The sequence below is a fragment of the Varanus komodoensis genome, unplaced genomic scaffold (genome assembly GCF_004798865.1).
Source record: "Varanus komodoensis strain SLA01 unplaced genomic scaffold, ASM479886v1 scaffold16, whole genome shotgun sequence".
In the NCBI taxonomy this organism is placed as follows: Eukaryota; Metazoa; Chordata; class Lepidosauria; order Squamata; family Varanidae; genus Varanus; species Varanus komodoensis.
Window position 1 is genome coordinate 4,930,819 of NW_025335468.1, and position 27,538 is coordinate 4,958,356.

Sequence of the window (27,538 nt, forward strand, 5' to 3'; positions counted from 1 at the left end):
TTTATGCAGTTCAAGACTATCCATGTTTATTGAGAAGAAAGTCCCACTTTGATCAGTGGAGCTTTTTCCCAGAAAGTGTACATAGGTTTGCAGCCTCAGTTCTTATTCAACACAAGTCTGCATGTTTTTTTGGTTTGGAACATCCTGAAAGAGATTAGGGAGTAGGGATCAGTTAGAGTCCCATGGGACATATTTGGCTCCTGAAGCAACTTCAGTCAGTCCCTGAGGGTCCCAACATGTGTTAAGCTGAGACTAAAAAGTCTCCTCACACTTTCAACTGGAACCAGAGACTCCATGTTTATTTCATATAGCTTTTATTGTAGTTCTGCTTCATGCCCCTTATGGAATGGGAAAGAACCAACACCATTTTGCTCCTTGAAAAAAATATATTTTTTTTCTCAGCACTCTCCGTGACCTCATACCATCTCAGCAGGATGGAAAAATCAGGAATTGGTTTTCAAGATTCAACATCAATGAAAATGTTGGATGGTTATGGCCTCATAGATTCTTCTCTGAGGAACAGAGTGACTTTCAAGAATACAGGGACTGGTTATCCCTGAAGTAAAATGTTTCCCCATCATGCAGTAATAACATTCATTTTTGTGCTTAGCTGGGGACCACTAAGAATTGTAGGCCTTTTTGCTGATTAAGCATGCATAGAATTGTGCCTTCACTCCAGAATACAGTCAGACATCTTCCCTGGAGTACTTCTGCTACCTCTCCTTGTTTCTTTACCTTGTTTGCTTGTCTCTTTGCTTTTTTTTAAAAAAAAATTTATACAATACAAATACAAAAATCACATGATAAAGAAAAAACACTCAATACACATAATGAAATTTGAAAAACAGAAATCACTCTTAGTGCACCCCTCCACTGGGACCATGACTGCCTAATTATTTTTTCCTTCATTTTCCAGCTCTTTCTGAGACTCCCCCGTCTACCCAAAATTGCAGTATATCCTTTGAGGGTTTATTACCTCCCCTTTTATTAATACATCTTCAATAAACATAACCCATTTATTCTTAAAATCATTCTTCTTTACCAATCCTTTTTTCACCTTTATCTCACATGTCAACTTATCATTAACCACTATATTCCAAACTTCTTTATACCATTCAATTAACTGGAGATCCCTTTTCTTCTTCCTGTTCTTCGCTATTAACAAATTTGCAGCGGATACCAAATTTATTGTTAATTCTGTCTCTTTGCTTTAAAGAGGGAGTTCTGACTTTGAGATCAAAACCCCCAAGTGAGGCTGAATTCATCGACTGCTTCCAGAAAACCAAGCTGGCACTAAATCTCCTGGTAAGAAGCAAAGGCACCACATCATGTCTAGACCGCAGGGCAGGAATATATATCTGTATCCTTCTTGCCACTATCCTGCATTAATGAAGTGTGATGCCGGGGCAAGAAAACTCCAGCCACATCTTGACTCTCCTAGTACTCCAGTCCTGCTCTCCAACCCCCTTCATGGTTTCCCACCTTTCCTCAGGTTTTCCCCCATTCAAAAAGGCCAAAATGTGTCCCTCAAGGTTAGTTACTGGGAAAAATAGAAATAACTTGCAATGTGCTAATATTTTGGGTCCACCCTTTTTGCCTCTTGTCCTGGAGCATTTTACCGTTGATCCTGCCCTCAACAGGTCACTGGAACAGAATTTGGCCTTCAAGCTGAAAGATGTTCTCCACCTGATTTTTATTATGCTTTTAAATCTGAAAATCACTGCATTTCAGTGTCAAGACAAAGGAAACAATAGACAGAGTTAAACATTTGATACAATAGGCCTCTGTAGAATGTTGCTGATGTGTTTACTATTTATAAACACAGTTTCTGTGCCATCCCATCCTCCATATAACTCCTTAATTATTTTTGCATATGAAAAATTCTAGTCAAGCTCACCAAGTCCATATTCAAAAGATTCATTGGGGGTAGCTGCATTTTCATATTTGCAAATCATGACATCTTTAAAAGGTAAATGAATATGAAAACTAACATTTACACAAATTATGCCTTAATAGTGCAAAACCCATAGCCATAAGCTGGAGAAACGGTTCTGAAGTGCCATGCAAAGCTTTGGTGGGTTTGGCAGCAAGGAACAACGCCTTAGTAACAGCCCACCAGGGGATTGTCCAGGCTTCTCCGTTTTGGTTCCCTGGAGAAGCAGAAGTGGGGAAACGACTCTAGGAGATGCCTTCGGGCTGCACTGCTCTGCCAGCACTCTGTTCACCAGCCCTCCACAGCCTCCAGGTCTTGTCCTTTCCTCTGAGACTCCTCTGAGGCTCTCATATTTCACCTTCCTCACCCCTCGTGTGGAGGGAAAACAGCTGGGGCAAATTCTGACCAGAAAAACAGCTTGCAAGGAAAGGGTAAAGCATCCCCTTTCCTCTTTTCCACTGGAGTTTTGTTTTTGTTAAAATAAATGCATCATAAAACCACAGAAGAGGAGAGTTGGCAGGAGCCAGAAGGCTATCAGGCCCTACCCTGCTCAGCGCAGGGCCCCACGGTAAAGCTTCCTCCTCAGATGGCTCTCCAGCTGCCCCTCAGATGCCTCCAGTGTGGAGGGGACCACGGCCTCCCCTCTCCTTGGTCCCACTGCTGTACTGCTCTGACACCTCTGTATGTCCTTTGCTGTTGACGGCAGTCTCTTGCACTGCTGCTGCTCCCTCAGAAAACTGCCATTGTTCTCTTGGGCACGTGCCTCCCCTGACTGACAGATAGATATTTTTAAAATGTGGCATCGCACACATGGGGAAACTGACACCAGCTTTTCTTCAGAGTCTTGGTTTTCCTCCTGAACCCAGACTGTGCCCTGCTCCCTGGAAGCTAAGTAGCTCTTCCAACACACATGGTATAGCCAATGGTCATACAAGAGCTGAATAACATGCAGACTGCGGGTAGCGCTATAAAATCCTGATGCAGAGATTGCACCACTAGGGAAGACTATTGCTGGGATGCGAATAGCCTGATTGCCTGTGCAAGCCATTAAGCATCCTTCATTTGTGTGCCACACATGACCTCTGCCATTTCCCTCTGATGATGCTTTCGTTCGGACAGAATGAAAGGAATGTCAATGCCATAAGCCATTGGCTCCTGCTTATAAAGTTGCAGGCCCTCAGTTGTTGGAATATCACATAAAGCGCACACAGTTAACTAGCAAGAGGTAGGCTGTGCTGAGTTTTGTCATACGCTGAGCAGCCACAGTGTCCTTTGTAACAAAGAGGTGTTTTGTTGGCCACTGTAGCAAATCCTAAGCAACCTAAATAAAAGCTGCATTCATCTGAGCAGCTCGTAGTTGCTAACACAATCCATTTGGCATCCTTGTAAATCCCTGCCATTGTTCTTTCTTTGCACTCCAGCCCTTTTCAGATACAAATATTTGAGGCTGTGGATGCACCTCTACGCGGCCTGCTAGCAGTGCAACTGCAGTATGACAAGCCCAGGTCTATGACTAAAGCAAACTCTTAAGTATGAGCTTAAGAATCTTGACTAATATTTTGACTGGAACTCCCTTGGAAACACAGAGAGAGTCCTGTTGGACCAGTCTGAAGGCCTGTGTAGTCCATGATTCTATTCCCACAGCAGTCAATCAGATACCCCAGTGGAAACCCCACAAGACAGACATGTAGGCAAATATGGGTTTGTTTTGGCGTATGTTGCACAGTGGATTGCCAAGCATGTTGATGGTGTTGTGTCAGTGATATCACGAATTCTCTAGACTTTATATTGTCTCATCTGTGTTAAAATCCACTAGATAATTTCCTGGGGCAGTGTCCCAGGGTTTTCAGCTATTATTACAGAACACAAATTCCTGTACTTCTGCTCCAGACCAGAGCTATTCAATCCAACATCCTCTTTCAGCAGTAACTAGCCAGATGCCTCTGGAACCTTGCAAGCCCATGATTTTTCTTGTTTCTTGTTAAAGTTGTTTTACATATATGTGTTGTCTGTGGATATGGTTGTATGTTTATGTTCTTTTAAGGTTTTAATCCTTGTAAACTGCCCAGACTGCTTCAGATGGTATAGAAATGCTATGCAGTAATGCAAGAGTTGATGGCACCTGTTGTTTGACCTCAGCATCTGGAATTCAGATCTGGAACACTGCCTCTGTACATGGAGGCTGCATGTACTACCATGGATTATATTTGTCAGTCTGGAAAGGTCTGTGGACCAAATAAAGACTTGACGGATTGATCATATTTGTCAGTCTTCCCATCTTCCGAGAATGTGTCTGATGCAGTCTTCCACATCCTTGTGCCCTCCAGATGTTTGTATTACAACTCCCATCATCTCTGTCCCTTAGCTATACTTGGTGCTGATGGGAGTTGAAGTCCAAAACAACTGGAGGATGCTTGGTTGGGGAAAGCTGGTCTAAAGGGTTAAAAAAAGATAGACGCCACCACCATCACCATGACCTGGAGTAATCCAAAGCTTTACAGCCAAGGTTTTCAAACCTGATTTACAGCCTCCTGAAAAATAGACCCTGAATGATTTTTCATTTGTTTCAGTTTCACAGGAGGGTGGGTGGCTAAGTTGGATTTTTATGTTAGCTGAACACACCACTGATTTCTTCTGTTATCCTTATTTCAAGCCTTGGTATGATCACAAAACATGTTTGCTTTCCTAGTTTGATTCCTTTGCCAGGAAAACATAAGGAAATAATGATATGTTGGAACACAACATCCACAAATTCAGATCAACCTGATTTAATTTACTTTTCAGGCAAAACTGAGGAAGCATATCCAGAATCCAAGCGCTTCGGAATTAGTGCATTTCCTTTTTGGACCACTGGAACTGGTATAACCTTAAGTATAATTTCTAAAAGCTTCTTTACACATTGCCAATATGGTCACCAGCAAGCAACCAGTTGATGAATTAGAGAGGAATAACCCAGCTAAGGACACCTTTCCCATTAAAGTTCCACTTGCGGGGAATTACGGGGGAAATCCTGCAGCATCCCAGTGTTGTCTGGGGATTAACTGGAGTCCCACTGGGGTCCTGCGGTTCTGAAGGCTGGGCATCCACTTAACCCCTTCAAAGCCAGAGAAGTAGGAACTCCACCAGCTGCCTCCCCAAGGCCACAGCGGGGCCTCAGAGAACGATTTCTGCATGTGGCTTACATGCAGAGATCACTGTACCCGTTCTGTGATTTGTGTTTATAATACAGCTGTTGCTTGGGGAGCATCTAGTAACAGATGCAGGGCAGTGTCCCCTAAATGTATCGTGTAGTTGCGTTATAAATGCCACATATAAATGCTCCGAGTTGCAGAAGAAGGGCGGGCTTGATGGCCCCTTGCATTTTTTCGTCTCTGTTTACAGTGCAAGCGTGTGTCGTGTCACAGTGCAGTGCAGCAGCTGCAGGAGCAATGGGAAGGCAGGCTGCCATTTCCTTTTGCTCTTCTGGTCTGAGTCTATTGCCTGCCTGCCTGCCTGCCTGCCTGCACACCTTCCCTTCCGTGCAGAAATGGAGGTTTAACCAGAAGGGGTGTGGTTATTGAATGCTGTGCAGCTGTATCAGCTGTATAGGTGCACAGTGACAAATACCCCTCCCCACGTCATAGATTTCCTGTCTGCAGCTCCATGGAAATTAGTACGAGGGAGGAGAAAGGTGTGTAGATCTTACATTGGAGGGGGAAAGGGTACTGGAAAATGTTGCAAAACAGGTTCTGTGCCTTTACGGACACTCTTGCTTGGAAGCATTATGATACTGCTAGAATGACATGCATGTTTTTACTGTGTGTGGAAATGTCCTAATCTTTATTCTATTGTAAGCACTTAAAATAGAATAAAGATTAGGAAAACCAGGAATACTGGCTGGACACCACTTTGGGGAATGTGCTGTGTGCCTTGCATGTGAGCTGGATGTTGCAAGGACAGGATAAAATGCTAGCGAAGACTGGCCCCAAGGTGCCTTTGTCCTCAGTCCAGAATAAGATCAATGCAGGAATAAATTTGGATCTGCTTTTTCCTAAGTATATTCCATTCCATAAGCATGGATACACAAAAGGTAGATATGCTGTGAGCTTCCAGTCAATCTGGTGCTTAAAAAAACCTGGAGAGTACATTACTTCCCATTTATCACCCAGCTGTTGCTAAAAACAACCAAACTCTTAAATATCATGGAATGGCACCATGATGTGGCTTGTGTAGCTCATCTTTGGCCATAAATGCTTTCCCAAAAATAGGAACTAGGCCAGATGTAGAAGTATTTGGCAGAAGAACTTGTTTATGAAATGAAGATTAAGGCGGAACTCTTCTCCATGTTATCCTTGCCAAGACTGCAGGTCGGTGCAGGCAATGTATTTTGCCTATGCCTGTCCCACACTGTGCAGGGCAAACACCTATCTTCTAGGATCCATTCCAGAAACCATCCTGTGAATATACAATATTCTAGTATTATTTTGGAATTGGCTCATCAAACTGCTCAGAGTGTTCATAGCTCAAATTAATGCAGTGAAAGGCTGACATGCTTACAAACCCCAAAACCTGGACTGGCATTTGGCATTTCCTGACATTTTTTCCAAGCCTTTCATTAGCTTCTCAATATATTGCTTTAAGTAAAGAGTTAGAAAGCAGCCTCCCCTCAAATATTTTGAAACATCGGTAGACATTCTCTTCTGTGGTTGATTTCTCTTTTGCACTCCAGATTGTCAACAGTTGTGGAGGTCCCGATCTTGCGAGGAGTATCCTCAGCCCACTTCTTTCCAAAGATACCACAGATTTCCTGAAAGGACATCTTACACCAAAGGAGATGGCTTTGTGGGAATCCTTAGGAGAGACGTGGACAAGGTCAAGGTAAGCTTAAGCAGGACCAAAGAGCAAACCAGGAAAGGCTCTGAAGTTGGCCAGAGGGAAAGCCCGCGGAGAGATCCTAGGAACAGAAGCATTAACTAGTGTCAGAAAACGGTGCTAACCACACCAGGCTGGGCATGCAGGCTGCGCTACCTTCTTTCCAGCACACACGATTCCCTCACATCTCATTTCAGACTCAGCTGTGCTGGGCTGCAAGACCTGAAGGGGAGTCCTGCCATACCGAATGGGGGATCAAACCTGAGCAGAGCCTCTCCATGCAGTCAGGACTGCCGATCATGCTGGAGACCTTGCTGTGCTCGAAGGACCATGAGCAGAGCTCCCGTTCAGATCTCCGCTCTCAACACGCAGCCTCTGAACTGAAGGGGTGAGGCGGGACATGGCCGGAACACACGGGGGTGTTGGAAGCATGGCCTGCAGGAACGGCCCCGCACCCAACTCCTTCCAGGCTATTCGCAGTATTGGCCTAAATTCTAAGGACAGATCTAGCGTCCTTCCCACTCTCATACCAAAACTCTTCATAACACAAAACCTCTTCCTATCAGGGATCCTCAGAAGCAGACAATTGTGCTTTTCAGTATTTCTTTGCAATTAAGACTGGAGATTGACAATACAAAGCTGCTAGTAGAAGGTGGAAGGTAATTGCTTCCCTTGGTGTAGAATATACATCCCACCTCATTGCCAAATTAACTTAGTTTAACAGTTTGAAATTTTATTTATTTATTTATTTCTGTACCACCGCATAACCAAAGTTCAGTTCATAAAAACAATACTATAAAATCTTTCCCAAATATTATTGTCGTCGTACTGTGCCATCATGTTGGTTCCAACTTATGGCCACCTTATTTATTTATTTATTTATTTATTTATTTTAAACATTTCTATGCCACCCCCATCACAACAAAGCCTTGGGGCGGCTCACAAAGGATACATAAATACATAAATAATAACAATATAACAATTCAAAAAAATTGTTTAAAAACCTTATGAGTGAAAACCTTCCAGAATGTTCTATCAGTGACATCCCTGCTTAGCTGTTCTAAATTCGAGGCTGTGGCTTCCCTTCTGGGGCCAATCCATCTCTTACTTGGTCTTCCTTTTCTTCTTATGCCTTCAGCTTTCCCTAGCGTAATTGCCTTCTCTGGCAAGTCTTACCTTCTCATGGTGTGTTCTGAAATTTTTTTAAAAAAATTTAAAACAAAATTAAAAACAACTAAAACAACATATGTGGAACAGTAGTCCTGTAAAACATTTGGGATGGGTAATCTCAAACCTTTCAATATCCATGTATATCTTCAAAGGCTTCAGAATTAAGAGTTGTATTAATCTGGCACTGAAATGCTGGCAAGGTTGGCACCAGGTAGACTTCAGTGGAGAGGTCATTCCAGAGAAAGGGGGTCACCACTGAGAAAGTCCTCCCCCTTGTTGCTGCCCCCTGAGCCTCCCTTGCACTAGCACCTCGAGGAAAGTCCTGGGTGTTGAGCCTCATGTCAAAGGGAGACATGCGTTCAAGTACTTGTTTATCAGTGTCAAAGTGTGGAAGGAATGTCCACACCATGCATAGTAATCTCTCTTAAAACATCTTCAACTTACTGGAGGAACATCATCTACCTCCGATTTTATATAGTCATTGATGGCTATTTGTGAGCATCTCGAAGGCAGAATGCTGATTTTCAAAATATGTATGAAAAACTGAGAATGGCTGCTATTGCCTAGAATAAAAAAGTATTACCTACAGCACTCACTGTGTGTAAAATAAACTTCCTTATGCTTGTCCTAAGGGCTGAATGGCCAAGAGATGCCAACATCCCAAGCTATATTCCGAAGTTCCGCAATGGATGGGAGCCACCCTTGGAAATCTTCCGTGGAGCCCCTTGGGAAACGGATATGGGCCTGCAAGAAGAGGTGAGTTTCGGGCTTAATTTTAAAAAAAATCAACTAAAATTATGAGCCAAATACTCTGCAAGCCTCCATGTAAATAAATGTATTTGTGACTTGTAAGAGGTGTATAGAAAATGCCCACTTCATCTTATTATTCCTGACTGGTTTATTGAGCTGGTTCACACAATATAAATAAGCTTATTTAAAGACTTACTTAAATTGTGCCATACGCAGGCACGACCTGGCATGATGTAGCTTCCAATGTTGCTTGAAAAGTTACCATTTGCAATCACCTGCTTCAAGAGAACGGTGGAAGAAAATGTTTGTACTAAAAATCACATAATTCAACTGAAAAGGAATCCATGTTGTTGGGTTTTCTAAAAATGCTTCTGCATAACTAATAGCAGGACTTGAAAACACCACATTTAATTTGGGGATGCTTATTTGTTCAGCATTCATTGCTGATGACAGTCCCTGTTGCAAAGTTTTCCTTTGATGCCCACCCCGTTTTGCAGACATACCTTTTCACGGCTATTTGATCTGCTTTGCTCTGGCAGGTGAGTCACTTGTCCTGAGTCCTCTCCTTTGCACTAGGAGAGGTCCCAATCCCTGCTTCTCATGGCAGAGCTCCGGCAACCCTTCTCCCAAAATAAATAAATAAATAAAAGGTTAAGCTCCGGTCCCACATTTCATGGTCATGCCTTTGACTGATAAGTGTGTGCATCTTCTCCAGGCACTGCCAAATCCATAATGTCCTTTCTCTGTTTTTCCTCCCAAGCCATCATCACCCAATGGCTATCCCAGCCGGAACCTGAAGCCTGCCCAGATGCCTGATCAAATGCAATCTGTGGATGCCTTTGCTCCCCATGCGCAACCCGTCAATAGGTAATTTCTGGTGCACGGACTTGAATATGCTGAGTGCAGGCTCAGGCCCAGGCTCAGCATCTGTGTGGCCAGACTGCTAGGACCCACTGGAGCGGATGCCTCTGCCTCCCTTTTTAAAAGCGTTTGCTTTTGATTGAGAGACCCCTCCCCGCCCCTCCATGCCTCTAGGCCTGCCCCCGGTGTGTCCATCAGGGCAGGCTCAAGAGGCAGTAAGGAGAAAGAGGAGAGAAGGTGGCACTGCGGTGGCAGCACCGAACCTGTCAGGCCAGCAGTGGAGGGCAGGCGACAACGGCAGGACAAGCCAGGGGTCCCGCGGGGCTGCCGGCTGCCAGGCATGGCTGCTTCACCGTCTGTCCAGAGTAGCGCACACAGAGGCATGGAGGAAGCAATGCCTGGCCTTCCCTAGGAGCGGGGACAGCAGAGAAAAGGTGGAGGCTGGCAGCTTGCAGTGGAGGAGAGGCACTGCCCTCTGGGCTGCTTTGGGCTCCCTGGCTGGTCCTTTTAGCTCCGCTTATTTTCTGGCACCTGCTGAAGCATCAGGAAATGAACGGAATATAATAAAGGTGTTGTGGCGGAGCTTCTGCATGCCCCCTCCTCACCAGTTCCTGGCAAACTCCCTGGAGTGGGTAGTCCGGCTCAGATGGGGGAAGAGGGTTCCCAGCTCAGCGGGCACCACACCCATCACGCTGGCGCTGGCACTTGCCTGGGAGACCCTTGGCAGCAACAGCAAGGCCTTTTTGCCGTTCTTGCCAAGGGGCTCAGCACCTGATTCCCCAAACTTTGATGGGGTCATTTGCCTGGGTTTGGATGATAGAACAACCCACAGTGGGTTCCCATCTCATACAAACCCCATCAAAGAAAGATATTGGCAGCCCAAACAAAAACCTATCAGCTGGGCCTTTACAAACAGTGATTGACTGGAAAAATCTTTACTGAATCTCTTGCCTTGGTCAGGTACCAGTCACAGTTAGGAAAAGCAAACCCAATAATGTTAATCACACGTTTTCTCCACCGCTGAGGAAATGAGGGTCAGTGGTACCTACGCATCCTCTTCCAAGGTGCGTTGTGCTCCTAATTACGGGGTTGTGGAGGGCAGAAGCTTTCCTGAATTCTACCGGTCCCAATCATTTTTTCCATTGACTCAGTCTGTCATTTACATGTTTCAGACACAGTTCACCTTGTCCTGCTTATTTCCAACTTCTTTGAGCATAGCTGTTGGAGAAGATTACCAGCTCCTTTCCTGTCCTGTTAAAACTCCCCATGTCTGGAGTCCAAATCCCAGTCTACAAAGGGATCTTTGTGACTTCATCTTTTACCCAACTATGAGGTTTTATTGAGTGTAACGTCAAATGTTGTCCCAAATCAACAAAACGGAAGGCATATGAGAATTCTCATAACTACCACAGACATTAATATAAAGGGCCTATCTGTTATTGTCATCTGACAAAACTTCGAGATTCTTTTTCTAAAAGTACTAGAGGGACTTTAACTGGCTTTGCAGGAAAACCTGGAAGTTCAAAGTAAAGCAATGCTTATAAAAACCTGAGAGATGTTTCCATAGCGAAATGTTGGTATAACTCCAAAAATTTAAAAGCCCACAGTTTTAAATTAATCATTATTAATTTCATGCATGCTTGTGAAATATAACATTGCACGGTGCTCTAAAACCACACAAATAAAAGTACAAGTCTGTTATCTCAGCCTCAAAGAATACAGCGGGCCTGATCCAGTTCTAGTCATATTTAATGAGTCGTGTGCTTATTCCAGAAGTATTACTCAGTACTAGAAAATATTAGTCTGTACTAGAAAAATACAGGGAAATAGTCCCATGGTGTCTTAAAGACTTGTGGTTAGAGGTTATTGCACGATAGGTTTGTGAGAATATGTTCTTCTTGGAAGTGACATGTAGCTATCGATGGCCCTGAGTGGAGGGGAGGGCATGCAGGCATGCACATCTGTGCCGAAGGATGCGTCTCGCTGCCTCACCAGGGCTTGGAGGAGCTTTGTGATGTGACTGCGCGTCCGCCGTGCATGCGGAGGCCTGGTTCTGCCCGCTTGCCTAACTGGATTGGGACAATTGGCTTCAAGGGACCCGGACTGGGTCAGACTAGTTGAAAGTTGGGGCTGGACCCGGAACGCCCAGTGCCCTGCCTCTGCCCACAGAGCCAGCGTGAAAAGAACCAACTGGGGCCTTTGGGGGGCATTCTGGGGGGTGGGAGGGGAAGAGACTGGCCCCACCACCCTGCAAAGGATCCCGGGACACCTCAGTCTCTACTCCTTGCACTCTGAGGCACCGCACTTGCATGGATGCAATGGGCTAAGTGTTTTGCAGGGCAGCAGGAGTCCAGAGGTGACTTTCACTTCCACATTGCTCCCTCCCTGCATGGGATGCCTGTAATCCTCCACATTCAAAAGGTAGCAGACTGGATTGTGCCAAACCCTAAACACTGAAGGATTTTCTGCACTGCTAATCTGCAATTTACAGGCAGAGAGGTCCTCACATCCTGCACTGAACATTCCTGGAGTAGTTGCCTCCCACCCAACAGGGCAAATGCAGACATTAAGTGCTTAGAAAACTTCCAGCCCTTTAACCTTCTGGGATATGCTATGCTAGTCTTGATCATACCAGAACCAAGATTAGGGTTAAACATTCGTATAAGCACACAGGAGGAGAGTTTAACAGCCAAGCACCAGAAAGCCTGAGCTGACGCTTAGCTTGGCTACTTCAAAGTACAAAGAATGGTTGTGCCTGCACAGAAGATTTTCTTGGAGATCTCTGCAGGCAGTAGGCACTTTCTCCTTCAGCCAGTGGGTGATGGTAAAAGGAACCAAATGCTCATTCCAGGTCCAAAATTCCTCCTTTGGCATACAGCTGTAATCATTAATTTATAGAAGGCTTGCCTGAGGCTCAGCTGACATATTTTTAGAAAAGTATTTAAGAATTGTGTTTTGAATTAGAATAGTTCAAAAGATCCCTTTTACTGAACTTCACAGCTTTATTTGATAGTCTTTGGTTTTATTATGAAGACTTGTTCTGTTGGCCTAGAAGAGGTTAATGTTAACCTGATCTGAACAATTTGTGGGCCAGAGTAGAGTAACATGCCTGGCCCTAGCCAAGCCAAGCCATTTATCTGCTGATTTAAGCATGCTATGGCAGATGACAGTCGTGAGGCTATTATGCTTTTGTCATGTAGAGGAGACCAGTGAAAACCCCTTTATATCTTTCTTTCAGGGATACACAGAGCAAAAGATTCGCCAAAATTCAGTATGACTTCACTGCTCGAAATGCCACCGAACTTTCAGTGCAGAAGGATGAGATTCTAGAGGTAAAAGAATGAACCTATGTCTTTCTTGCCCAGCCTTGCAAATAATTGCCATGCGGAACAGGGATACCCGTCGCCCTCGCCATGTGCTGATTCTCCAGGGCAATGTTGCTGCACCAAAGCTTTGGTTCTTCCTGACTGCTGGAAGGAAGTTCCTGCACTGTATGAGCAGCATCCCTAGCACTGCATAGTGTTCAACACAAATATGTTGGGGAGCGGCTACAGACATGGCGGTCCCTTTCACAAGCAGTTCATTATGGCTGACCTGGCAGTGGGCTGAAGGCACTGGGCACTGGGAGAAAGGGAGCGGAGTGGCGGAGGGCAAAGGTGGTTGGAGGAGATCTTGTGCCACTTAATTGCAAAACCTTCCGATGGGCCAGTGGGTGTAGAACCTCAGGCCTGGGAGTCAAACAGCCCTGAAGTATTGTCCAGAGGGGCCCATGCCTCCGCTTCTCCTGCCCCCTTCCCCAAGCATCATTTCATGGAATCATAGAAGAACAGAGTTGGAAGGAGCCATGAAGGCCATCGGGTCCAACCCCCTGCTGTTACAGGACACCAGTTTACACCACCCCACTCATCTAGATGGCTGTCCAGTTTCTTATTGAATGTCTCTAGTGTGGGAGAGCCCACCACCGCCTCTCCAGGCAGCTGGTTTCACTGTTGTATTGCTCTGACAGTGAGGAAGCTTTTCCTGATGTCCAGCCTGAATCTGGGTTGTTGCAGCTTGAATTGATTATTCCATTTCCTGCACTCTGGTATCAGTAAAAAGAGATCTTGACCTTCCTCTCAGTGACAGCCTTTGAGGTACTTATAGGTAGATACAGGGCCTTTTTGTTATAGAACGCACCGGAACAGCTTTCCAGCAGCTTTTTTTGATGGATTTTTCCAACAGATTTTTCCAAGTGATTTTTAATTGCCCTGTTGGGTGTAGCAGGTCGACAGCAAAAATCATTAAAATAGTGCATGCGGGCTGCTTGTGTGTCCATGCTGATTGTGAGGGCGCTGCTCAGCTCGGGGCACTGCTCGGCTTGGGATTGGTCGTGTGGTCGCGCGCTGAGTGCTTACTGCTGGTGGCGACCATTATGTTTGTGTGTGTGTAGAGTGACTGGCTACGTGCAAAAGGTAAATAAGTTCTTTATTTCAAAAAAAAAGTTGGTGAATTGAATATATATATATATTTTAAATAAAAGATTAACAAGACGTGAGTTCCGGCACTTTTTTTGTTTTGTTTTTACAAAAAAAGCACTGGGTAGATACCATGTTTCCCCCTCAGTCATCTCTTCTCAAGGCTGAACATGCTCAGTTCTCTCAGTCTCTCTTCATATGGCAAACCCTGGATCATTTTTGTTTCCCTCCTCTGGACCTTCTCTATTTTTTTCTGGTGGTTTCTTAGCTTCTGCCCAGTTTCCCCCATCCTATAGTGGAGGAAATGGCTCTGCTGAGACTCAGTAGCAGCCAAGTAAGAGCTGTACCAAACATGGGCTGGTATTGTTTGCTTTCTGATCCCACCCTTCACTGGGATGCAGCCTGCAGCGCTTCTCCGAACTGGAGCAGGGCCTTGGGCTGGAAGAGGTTCTTCACACTGCTGTACGCAGTGGTGTGGCAGCGCATCAGTGCACTGGAACACCTTGCTGGGCAGGGCCAATGGCCTCCTGTGCTGCTGCCCTGGGATTCCCTGCTCTCTCCCACCAAGTCTGGCTGCAATCCTCACAATAGGAGTGTGGGGAAGAGAGAGATTTCCCATACCCCTCTCCAATGCAAGGGATTTACTTATGGCTTGCTCTTGGATGGGCACTGAATAGCCACTTCAGTTTGCAAAAGGTATACATAGTGCAGAGCACTTGAGAAGGAGGTGCTCCTTGACTGTGGGGACTATCCTGATGAGGGCCTATACCTCAAATTTACAACTGCACCTTTTCCCGTAACGAATTCAGGTGTAATAGAATGCCTTCATGGGGAAAGTCCCATGTATACCTACCCATCTGAAAGATCCATCCTCTAAGGAGATGAGAAGGGTGGAGAACAGAAAAGGGCCTTTTCGGTGATTGCGCCCCATCTTTGGAATAGCCCCCCCACCTCCCCGGGAGCAATCCACCTGGCACTTTCATTACAATCCTTTTGGCACCAGGCAAAAACAGTTTTATTCTCCAGACATTTTAATAATTGCCTTTTAACGTAATTGATTTTTAAAGGAATTGATTTATGCTTTTAATTCACTCCAATTTGATTAATAGTCTCAGCTGTTTTATATATAAGTTATATTTATAATATTGTTATATGCACACTGTTTTAACTGTTTAATTGATTTTTACATTGTTCTTGTATATGAATTGTTCTGTATTGTTGTGAACTGCTTAGAGGACTCAGTAGGACCAATAAAGTGGTTTATAAGATAAATACATGCATCTTGGGCACTTGGTGCTCAGGAATAGGAATTCTCATGTACTATATATCACAAATTACACTTTTTATTACAGTTGTACAAGAACCCCAAAGCAGATATTCTAAACATCACTGGGACTGAATTTTTCTTAGCAAATAAAGACTTTTTCTATGCACAGGTGTTGGAAGATAATAAACAGTGGTGGAAACTGAGAAATCGAAGTGGGCAGACTGGCTATGTTCCATATAATATCTTGGATCTGGTGAAGATAGAGGATTATGGGTCACTCGATCAGGTGAGACTTTGCTACCTGTTAGCTGTAGTCAGGTGCTAAACACTTATTTAAATCCCACAGATTATATCTACAAGAAGTGTTCCCCTTAAAATACAGGTATGCTAGACTACAAACTGCTCTTAATTATAAATGTGTATGAAGAAAGTATATCTATATGCATATATATTGCATGGGTACTACACACGTGCCTATGCATTTATTTATTTACTTATTTCAAGGAGATTATGGTGGCCTGATTCTTTCTTTCTCTTTGCCCTTTATCCTTGCAACGCCTGTGTGAGGGAGGCCAGGCTGATAAAAAGTGAGTGGGTCAAAGTCACACAGCGAATTTCATGGCCGAGCAGGGATTTGAGCCCTGGTTTGCCTGCTAATCATTACATGCTGAATAATAAACCTTGAAAAGTTACATGGCAGTTGATGGGTATAGGAAAGAGAAAGGAATCGTGGACGTGGCACATTTATGGGCACAAAAGCTGCACTGGTGGCACAGGCCACTAAAGGGAAGCTCTCACCCTACAAGGCTCCTGTGTTACGGTACCTCATTTCCAAGGTGCTAGCAAGCACCTTTGCAATTTTGCAGCACGGTTACTAGGCTGTAGAGTTTTAAGATGGAAAAGTATTTTTACATTACTTGATTCTCCTTGGAAGAAGTGAACACTACACATGGAATAAACAAACAAGTCATCAGTTGGGGCGCTCAGAAGACACTTGTGGGGATATAATTTATATGGTGTGCACTGTGACGTGGAGACAAGAAGGAAGATGCAGCCCTTGGATAAGTGCTCCCAGATGTACTCTTCGGGACGTCACATGCCATTTTTGGTGGACAATTTTTATTATTATTATTATTATTATTACTATTACTATTATTATTAGAACATTTCTATGCCGCCCCTTGCCGAAGCCTTGGGGCAGCTTACAACACAATACAATACAATACAATACAATACAAAAATAACAATATAAAATTAAAGTTAATAATATAAAATAAATAAATATATATATATAAACGATATAAAAGAAGTTATAAAAGAAAAGTTATAAAAGAAAAGAAAAGGAAAATGTTCTTTCGTTTCCTCCCAGTCCCAGTGTACATATGGGAAAATGCCAGGGGTTGTATCCACTGTTAGTCCTAGCGAATACAACTCTTAGTCCTAAGAGCAGACTGATTGAAACAAATGGGACTTAAGTTATACTAACACTGGAGATAACCCTCAAAATATTAGTGAATGCAGCTGATTCTGTGGGGTCATGTAAACACTACAGCACAGCTATTTTTATCGCGTGCTCGCACTGAACCATCACAGGGCTAATAAGCAATGGACCAAAGTGTTGTCTGAATGTTGACCTCTTGAGTCAGTACCCAGGGATGCCATTTTGCAAACTCAAATAGCAGAGCTATTCTAAATCCTTCTGTGGTGCAAGCGTTTGCCCATTACCCTTGTGCCAGTTGTGCAACCATGTTTGCAAAAACATACGTTTTGGTGGCTTCTCCTTTCATGCATAGTTTGGAAGCTAGTTAATGCTAGTGCAGAGTCATTTTTACTAGTGGAATGATACAGTTGGCTATTTTCTTTGATAAGCAAGATTTGCTTATTCCTGAGGAGGCGTTTAGCTTGGCTGTGTCCTTTATCTGAGGAAAACCTTGCACAAATATCCAAAGTGTTGCTTTCACTAGAGCAACAGTAACTGAAGTGTTGCTCATTGCCACTGTCAGGAGTGCAAATTGCCCCAGTGTGTTCCTAGTTCATCAGAATTGACATATCCTTCTAGGATGAACACATAAATCTAGGATGAACACATAAATCGTGCACTCATGCCCTTCTTGTGGGTTTCCCGGGAGCAGCTGGCAGGCGACTGTGTGAGAACAGAATGCTGGACGAGATTGACCCTTGATCTGATCCAGGAAGGGGTTCATATTTTCTTAAAAGTCAAAGCAAAGATGGATGTGTTGCTGATGGTGCAAAAAGTTAATAAAGATGCTGTGACAATTCTGGACTTGTACTCTTATCACAACGAGGCTTGGAGGATGACAGTAATGAAGTAATAACAGTTAACAATGTACTTAAAGATCTTTTTTATTTTGTACTCAGAAATACAAAGGAGAGTTGAGCCCAAGAGGAACTGGACCTTCCAGCCCCCCACATAAATTGCCTGCCAGCTATGCTGGAGATAAATGGGGAAGTGAGATGTTAGCCCGTAATTCTCCTGATGCCAAAGAACGTAAGTACACAATGAACCAGTTGCTTGTTATATCTTCCATCATAAAGTCATTGTATGCAGACCAAGAGCCCACCCGTAATTTAGCCCGGACCAGAAATTCCCCAACGGCCTTGGGCTGGTGGGCCATTCCGAATGTGGAGGACGTGTTACCGGCACCCTCCCTGAATGGTCGCCACACAGGAGCGCCGTGGTGGCTGTGACAAAAAGAAAAGCAACTTGCCCAGGAATCTAAGTAGAGGTGGGTTCTGGGTCGTCGCAATGTGCAAAGCCGCAAGCATTGCAGCTGTGAGCAGGGGCTGGAGAGGCGCATGCAGCTGCATCTTCCCAGGAGGGCAAGGCAAATGCACCACCCCGTCCACTAGCACCAAGCCAAGCCAGGCTGTGTGGAAAGCCAATGCCTCTTACATGCCTTCCTCTCGAAAAGTGGCTGGGCAGGCTCCAGTGCCCCACGTGCGTCCTCCTTGGAAAGGAGAAGATACGTGAGCAGGCAGGAGGGCCACTTTTCCCAGCTCCCTCCAGGGAAGTCAGAGGGAATTGCCTCCCCTTTCCCTCTCAGGCCAGCGCAAGTGTAAGGTGATCCCACTGACTGGCGAGGGGGAAAGAAGGGGCTTCCCCCCACCCACCCTGCTCTGCTACTCCACTCTGTTGGGAAAATTCAGGTAAATCCTGGTAGGAAAAGGTTGCTTATATGTGCCTTTGCATTATAAAATCAAAACTGCGCCTCTTTCTCAGAAAGCAGCAGAATTCCAAGCCAAGTTACTGTTCAGTATTGCAGTTACTTTAAGAAGATGGAATTCTTAGCTGGGCTGAGACACTGCTACAGGCTAACAGTGTCAGTGGGGAAATACTGGTGTTCGCATCAGCTGCAGAGAGAGGAGACAAAGGTGTCCGTTTGTTTCTGAATGGACCCACTTAATCATCTAGTTCTGTCAAACCAGTTTTCCTGAATGGCTCCTCAGTCAGACACATTTGCATGTTTCAACAGACATGGGGGCTTTTCCAAACTACAAGGAACCTACTGAATTGACATGTCAATAAAGCAATCAGTAATATTTTCCATACTATTGTTATCAGTATTTCTGATCAGTTTGCCTAAAGACATCAAGATGATGATGTCTTTATCAAGCATTATCAAGTTTCCAGATAATGCTAGTAGATGCTATTGTACTAGCATTATCTGGAAACTTAGCACCCTGTATTGGTGTACGCCACTAGCAGGGTATAAAAGCGTCTGTACATGGGCTGCGATTTTGTAGCTGAGTTTCCCTCTACCCGGGAGTGCACTGTCCTTAGTTACTGCAGAAGCTGGGCACCAATTCAATAAAGCCACAGAAGTTCAAGACATTTCGATCTCCCCGAGTCTGAGTGCTCATTCCTTGCAAATTGAAAACCAAGATTCTGGCAATTTTTGGCAACAAAGGTAGGACTTGTGGGCTTCTGAGCTCTTTATCCTAGGCGGAAGAGATGGTAAGTTCAGCTGGAATTCTCCCCATTTTGGGGAGCATAGATACTGGCTGTCTCAACCGTTTTTCAGGCGAGCTGGAGTAATAGATCTGGTCTTAGAACTTTCTTGCACGTGGGCTTTGTGGTGGCACTTTAAAACTGGACTCACAAGCACAGGTCCTACCCGGTTTTCTGGACATCCTCAATAAGCCTATCCTGTATGAAGATCCTGGGGTTTTGTAGAGAAAAGCTTTATGTGGGTCCCTTTCTTGCCAGAAAATGGGACCACTGGCCTTTTTCGGCATTTTTGGGCCATCCCTATCTGCCAAACTGCCCCCCTAGTAGGAAGCTCCCCCTTTTGTTAGACGAAATGATTGCATTTGCAATTGCAGGGGAGGCAGGTAGGCAGTGGCTGGGGAAAAAATGCCGAAAGAAAAAACTGTTGAGAATTCTCAGGATAGGCATCCTGAAAGGATTTCCAGAGAGAAATAAAGAAAGGAAAAGAAAAATGGTCAAAGATACAGAGGGAAAGGTTTTCTTTTATATTTTTGGGAAATTGGTTGGTAAACTCCTGGAAATTTGAGTGCTTGTGTGTAGGAATTAGCCTGAGCAGTAGCAGACCGGAGTTCATCCAGGGAAACTGAAAGAGTCAAAGGGGCGGACTGATTGCACGAAGCCATTAGATGGCTCAGAGGCAGCGAATGGGGAGGGTTGCACGCCCTGTGAACAGAGGATAGCTCTGAGCGCAGACCTTGCACCTCGATTTTTTTAATTGACTTGATGCTCTCAGTACTTCCTCCCATCCCCTTAATTTGTGCATTCTGTTTTTAGAACTGATTCATCACATGGATGAAGTCAATGACGAACTGCTGAAAAAGATCACCAACAGCAAAGTCCCTCAAAGGCACTTTAAAGTAGAGAAGGCGCAGCACGTCCATGTGCCCATGACTTTTGAATCCACTCCTGAGGAAGTCAGAGCCTGGCTGGAAGCAAATTCTTTCAATAAAGCGTAAGTCACTCTTCCTCTCCTTCTACTCCTCTCACTCTTCTCTTCTCTTCTCTTCTCTCAACCTGCCTCTTACATTTTATCATATATGCTAAGCTGGGAAGGCAGAAATGCCTTTTTCCTAACAAGCAGGTTACATGTCGGCAAGGATCGTAGGGCCCGGGAAATTCAGAAGGAAAGGGTGGGAGAGAGTCCAGCCCATTCCTTCTTTCAACTCTTGTTTTCTTCCTGAGACGGTCAGCTCCTCCCTTGTCCCACCCGTCCACTGCGGGACTGAGGCGTGGCCCTGCGCCCTCCCTATGTTGTGGCCTACAATTCCCTGCAGGCTGGAGCTGATGGGCATTTTGTTCCAAAGCATCCAAAGGGCATCAGGTCACCCAACCCTATTTTAGTAGGATTTGAGAAGAAAAACCTGCGATAGCAAGTATGCCAGGGGTGTACAATCAAGAGAACATTTATCGTTTATTCAGACATGCAGGAAATATATGCGACATGTAGGCAGACCCCAAAGGGACTACCAGGATGGAGTCTGTACAAGATGCTTTTGTAACCTACCAGTTACATACACAGTTTGGGGGAGGGGTGGGGGATCAGGTACACAGACACACATTAGAATAAAACCACAGGGACTAACTTTTTAAATTTGTTCTTACATATTCCATTTTATTCTGTACCGCTGCTATGTTTCTGTGCTGAATCATAGCAATTCCAATTCCAATACCGGTTTTGTTCTTTTAAATTAATTTTTGTGTGTGTTTTTTTACAACTTTCGTTCAATTTTAACTTTGGATAAATCACCCAGAGAGCTTCAGCTACTGAGTTTTATAAAAATCAATCACATTTAAATAAATAGGTGATTGTGAAGGGCACCAAAACGTTGTCTCCAAACTGGGAAATGGACATTGTTTGACAAAATGCCAAATGCCGTTCAATGCAAGCAAGAGTAAATGGATGCATGCAGGAGCAGAAGGCCCCCAGCGTCACACGGGCACTGTTGGCATCTGAGCTAGCAGCGACTGACCAAGGAAGAGACTGAAGGGCTGTGCTGTACTGCTCGATGGCAATTTCCACCAAGGGTGCAGCTACTGTGAAACAGGCAAATGTCCTATTAGGCCTCATTAGGGAAGGACATGAAGACAAAACTTCCACAATCATGCTCCCTTTATAGAAATCTATGGGGGGACCACACTTGGAGTACTGAGTACTGTTATGGTCAGAACACATTTCTAGAGGATATTTTAGAATTCGAAAAAGTGTCGTAAATGGCAACTAAAATGATCAGGGATCTGAAGCAGCTTCCCTATGAGAAAAGGTTACAAACTTGGGGATTGTTTCGCTCAGAAAAACAGTGACTAAGGGGAGGCATGATAGAGGTGTCCAGAATTATGTATGCTGTGGAGTCAGTGAAAAGGGAGACTTTTTTCTACAGTTTCTAAAACCTGGGGTCATCCCACAATGCTGATTGGTGGCAGATTCAAGACAGATAAAAGGAACTAGAGCAGGACCCCTTTATCTGTGGGGACAGGTTCCAAGTCCCCTGCTGATGCCCATATCTGCAAATAATAGTGAGCCCTATATAGCGAGCCTTATATACTGTACATATACATTTCTTTTCCCCCCCACAATTTAATGCGTAGAAGATTTCCTCCATCCTAGCAAACCATTTTTTTCCTTTGCCTCTTCCATCGAGATTTTTCATTTAAAGGAAGCACTTTACAACTTTTCTTTGGCACATTATGACTTCTCTTAAAGGCGGAGGTCAACTGTGGTTAAGTGAACCTGCGGTTGTGGGTCTGCTTCTTCACACAGCACGTAGGTAAACGACAGCATCCATTTCCATAGGAGGTAGCGATGGCCACCTATCTGGATGGCTTTAAATGGGGATCGGACCAATCCATGGGGGAGAAGGCAACCCGCAACTACTCATTATGCTGTCTGCATGCTGTCTCCAGTATCAGAGGCAGTGTGCCTGGGAATGCCAGTGCTGGGGAACATGGATGGGAGGGTGCTGCGCCACTGTTGTCTTGCTTGTGGGTTTCCCTTGCTGGCTGCTGTGTGCACACAATTCTGAACCAGATGGACCTGGAGGAACTAGATGATTCAGCACGGCTCTTCTTAGGTTATTTTGTTCTTTGGTTTTTCTCCTCCAATCCTTGTGCAAATTATTTAACATTTCCCCAGGATTGTGGACCACCTCGGCATACTGACAGGGGCACAACTTTTCTCACTGAACAAGGAAGAACTGAAAAAAGTATGCGGAGAAGAAGGTGCCCGAGTTTATAGCAAAATCACAGTGCAAAAGTCGATCGCTGAGGTGAGATCTTTTGGCAAAAATGGTTTGAAAGTTCCCATATACGGAGATGTAAGGCTGCACCTAGATGTAAATAGACAGGTAGTATGATCATAGCACCAGATACATTCCTTGGGAAGAGGTCTCAAATAAGCATTTAGAGATTTGGGTAACTCAAAATTTGGCAGATGAAATTTTATTTACCCACATTAGTTGATGCAGGAAATTCAAAGTTATTTAATAAAATGGGCAGAATTAGACATTGCTTGGCAGAGTACAATATCCATTACTGAGATGAATATGCTGCCATATTTTTAAAAAAATCAATATCAATCTGTAAGTGAACAACACAGTATAAGCAAAAATGTAAGCTGTATTTTTTCTGGATGGTGATATGACCAAGAGTTATTGTTAAAATAATTTACTGGTCATGAACTGCTGACAGCTTAGAATTCCCTTGTGTATAAAACAACTATGCTGCACGATTGAGAATATTGTGCCGTACTTCATAATGCAACAGTGTTAGAGCAAACAAACATGGGTCACACAGACCTCAAACATAAGTTAAAATACCTTTTAGTACTGTAGCAAAAACTATTACTGATTATTAAAATAAACACATGTACTAGATTTTAGGGGGATGGGATTAGTCTGGACAGGCACCCCTTGCAGCTAAATATTATAGAGAGTGTGTGTGTTACAAAAAGTCCATGATTAGAGATAATTTAAGGTATTTGATTAATTATATACATACATAATCCGTATACAATCAAGAGTAATAATATTCTATAGATAGGACATTACAACGAAGAAGGTAAGGTGGTGATGTTTAGAGAACATACCCCAGGCAAACAACGCAACACACAAAAATGAGCAAATAAATCAGCTAAAGCACAAGAAACGTGACTCAAAAAAGACAAAACACACACACACACACACACACACACACACACACACACACGTGTGCACAGGAAAACTTACATAGAACTCATCCTCCCTCCCAGTCTGCAGTGTAATTTTCAGCCTGACGGGGGCGAAGGAAAGTCTCTGCAGGTACATCAGTGTCCGCGGTCGTCACGCTAAAGGCCTCAGGAAAATGGGAGAGGGCTCATGTCACTGAGGGAGCCATAGTTGGCTGGAGGGATGCTGGGAATTACTGGATTGGGGGAGGGGGGGCTAAACATGCACAGGGTTAGCCTAAGCTAAGAAATATGGTGAGAGTTAGAGAAAGGAGCCAGCAAAGAAGCCATTGAGAGAAAATGGCATCTTTTTTCCCCCTTGGGAATAATAGAGCTCAGGTTCCTGTAAACCGCTATATACTGTCAGGTGCAATCTATTTTTTTTTTAATCAAATATAAAATTAACTGTACTGAAAACTGTACTGAAAAGCAAGGCATTTCTCTATAAGTTATTGATGACATGGTCCTTTTATTAGTCTAAAAGATCAGTTTAACATATTGGCATTAAAGCATTATTACCGAAGGCATACAATACTAAAATATAATACATTTCTTATAGATTTTCTTTTTTAAAGTAGCCAGAAGAAAGAGTTGTGCAGCCTCACTCAACCTGGTATTTGCCAGATGTGCTGGACTACAACTCCCATCATTCACAGCCAGCATACTCATGGTGATGGAAGTTGTCTTCCAACGTATCTGGATCATGCGAGGTTGGGGAACTGCCCAGTTGTATTGCCCAGCTGTGTTTATGGCTAGCTGAGTCCTGGTTGAAGGCATGAGGTGGCATCAGAGAAGTCCAGGTTTCATTTCAGAATTTTGCAGTAACATCTTGCAAAGGTCTTTTGCAGAAAAACGGATATGAAATGCTGAGTGTTGGGGTTCAATGCAAGATCATTTCTTCACATCACAGCATTCAGCCTTCACCTCTGTTCCTTTTGTTAGTCCTCCAGCTTTTTCAAAATTACCGCCAGCGATGCTGCCATGTAAAGCAAACACAAAAAAACAAAACTAGATCATGGTTATATCATTAGTTTAAGTGGATATCTTGAAACTTTTATTAAATTGAAGAGGAACCTATTTCATCTGAAAGAGTTTCGAATTTCATCACACTCTTCATCTTTTGGTTTTATTCTAGAAATGCAGAGGAGAGACAGAGCTTCAAGAAATCATGAAGAGACGCCAAGAGAGGATTGATTCTGCTATTTAACTTCTGCCTTTCCCCTGTCCCCAACTCCTAATCATATACACTTGCTTGCAGAAAAAAGGGAAAGAGATGAAAAATTAAATAAAGTCACCCATTACAATGATAAAACATGGCGGGGATCAGTGCCGAACAATGTAAATTGCCATCCAAACGGACTGTTCCTTCGCACTGTTGATAAAGGGGAAGCTAACGTGACTTTGCATTGGGAGAGAGGGTCCTGTACTGCACAAAGTATTATTTTTGTATCTCTGTATTTTATGCACAAACATTATGTTTGTGAAGTTTAGACTATGAGGAGGATCAGAATTCATGTTCAAAGCAAAGACTGGATCAAAGCAAAATGGCCTTAAGGTAATCTTTGTTTCCTGTACGGCCCGTTACTGATAAAGCTTCATAAAATGGGCTGGAGAGATACAGCTACGAGAATGAGAATGCTTGGAGGCCCTGTGTTTTGAAGATAATGTGCTCCCATATCTTTTATTATGTATGATGCAATAAGGCCTGAATTAGCGCATCATGGGGGTGGGAATACTTCCTGGGAACACAACTGTGACATATCATAACCCAGCAAACGGATGACAACCCGATGATTGACCGGCAGGCAAAAGATTTATGTTCTTTTGGATTTCTCCAGAATGAATTTGGCCACCAAGCTGACTTTTGCTTTCCCACGGGATGTTTCTATGATGCCACCATGTATCAAGCTTATCTTGGGTTCATCCAAGGGCAGTTTTAAAAAAAGCACTAGCAGCTGCATCCTCTCAAAAAGTGATATGAAGACCACCTTGGGTATAACTGGATATGCTCTGCAGAGCTTTTGGACAAGTGGTTGAGCTTGTCCCTCCCACATCCACCCACTTAAGGCTTCATCATTACATCGAGGCAAGCCTGGCTTGGCTCTGCGCTTGCATCTCTGGGATGACACAAGCCTCTTTTCTGATCCTGAAATGATGGTATGGAACGTCTGTTAAGCTTCACTACCTAAGTTAGTTAAATAGTCATATTATCATATTAAAAAGGAACATGAAGATTTGCAGTACAGATCATATCTAAGCTGGACCTTAATAATGTACAAGAAAAGTCTTAGTTTCTTACTGGTATAAGGAGACAACTTGCTTTCTTGAAGTCCCTAACAATACAATCCTGTAATTGTCTAATTAAATTCAGCGGAATTTAATCCTAGTTCAGTATATAGGCTTGGAGCCTAAATGGCCTTCCCTCTATTTTACCCATTTTCATGAACCTGCACTAGACCAGACTTTATAGTGGCTGGGGGTGGGGGGAGAGGTATATCTTTTGCTTCTTAAAGAGCTAGTAACTAAATACTACAATTGAGCAATCTCTCCCTCCCTCCCTCTCATTTGCTATTTTTCCAAGTTCGAGGTGAGGCTGAAATTAACTGAAGCACATCTCACATTTCTTTGTTTCATCCGCCTGTTAACAATATGGGATGGGCACAGATTAGCAGTGTTTGTCTTGGAATTTGTTCTTGACCGCACAGTCACAGTATTGCCCAACTGGAACATCAATCAATAACCAAAAGATGATTCTGCACATGAGATTTAACTCTGATTTGATATATATTCTCACCATCCTGCCCTGGGGGTGCTTCAGCTATGCAATTTGCTTTAATCAAGGGATGCACATTTTAGGGCCTACGAGGCCATCAGTGTTGGGTCTAAGGGAATACTACAATGAATTGAAGTTTCATTTTTAAAAAGTTTCTGGTCCATATGGTGAGGAAGAACAACTTGAGAATATGCATGTAGAACATGCATCTAGCACATGTATCCTCAGAACCCATAAAGCAGTAAAACAGTGCAATCCAAATTTTCTTAGGTTCTTAGGTTCCTGCTGTTTGAATAAACGTGTTTGGTCAGTTGGTTCGTCGTGCTGACATGTGGGTGTCGCTCTACGCCCAGCTGTTTACACAGCTAATTGTTCTTTGAAGGATTAGATATAAGCCAAACCTCACAAGCAAGAGTGGTTCTTGGGTGCTTTGTCCTTGTTCTGTCCAAATTAAACAGCTGAATACCAGTCCCCTTTGCTGCACGGTTTGAAACTACTTAGCTCAGCACTGGTAAAGTATGCAGATCTTTTGGTACAGCCATCTATGGCAACAGGTGCAGTTGATGTTGGTAAATAAAAACTCCATTTAAGCTTTGATGCTTTTGCACATCTGGAAATAGACATGTCTGTGTGAACAAAAGTGGCTGCTGGATGTTCTTTTATTTTGATTCTGGAAATCTGAAGATGTATCTGGGCTATGCCTGAGTCCTGCAAAGCCTTTTAACATGCCGACATCACATGCTATGAACTGCCCCATGACTCTGTAATTTACTCAAAGAAATTCTATTCCTCTGCATGTTTGGAGAATTTTGCAACACCAAAACTTTGGGAAATGCAGTCTTCCCTGCAAAACATTTCTCTATCTATAATTGTTATTTGTACATTAGCCACAATAGTTTTAGATTATCTGTACATAAATATATATACAAGGTTCTTTACAAAAACTAAAAGCAGGCATAAAAGTGATGGACCTATAGCAAAATGAAATGTTCATATTATATATTGCATGTTAAAGGTAGCTGCACAATTATAATTTAATCACACTTGAAGAATCAGAACCAGTATAAAGTACAGTATATATTATATATGAAGCTGGCAAGTATATAGCCAGCAGAATATGCATTTATTTTTGTTTAACTGTGTAAACCAGCCTGATAGAGCAGACAAAGCAAACAAACTGCTTATTATGCAGAGTAATACTAATGAAAGTCCAGCAAAGTAAAGAAAAACATAATTTCTTGGAGGAAGAATAAAATACACATTACAAATAAA

At 43.5% G+C, this 27,538-nt stretch overlaps 1 protein-coding gene across 2 annotated transcripts in view; it reads left to right on the forward strand.

Annotated features, from left to right (window-relative positions):
• The window catches only part of EPS8L2 (EPS8 like 2), a 99,443-nt gene extending 71,905 nt beyond the window's left edge, over positions 1–27,538 (forward strand). For both annotated transcript variants that reach the window (XM_044426145.1, XM_044426146.1), the window contains 11 exons: positions 1,217–1,305; positions 4,718–4,792; positions 6,642–6,790; positions 8,587–8,710; positions 9,465–9,571; positions 12,804–12,897; positions 15,456–15,572; positions 17,666–17,795; positions 20,070–20,247; positions 22,426–22,558; positions 24,629–27,538. In XM_044426145.1, the coding sequence (XP_044282080.1) occupies positions 1,217–1,305; positions 4,718–4,792; positions 6,642–6,790; positions 8,587–8,710; positions 9,465–9,571; positions 12,804–12,897; positions 15,456–15,572; positions 17,666–17,795; positions 20,070–20,247; positions 22,426–22,558; positions 24,629–24,700 (1,268 nt within the window). In that variant the 3' untranslated portion in view covers positions 24,701–27,538. The remainder of the gene's footprint in view (positions 1–1,216; positions 1,306–4,717; positions 4,793–6,641; positions 6,791–8,586; positions 8,711–9,464; positions 9,572–12,803; positions 12,898–15,455; positions 15,573–17,665; positions 17,796–20,069; positions 20,248–22,425; positions 22,559–24,628) is intronic.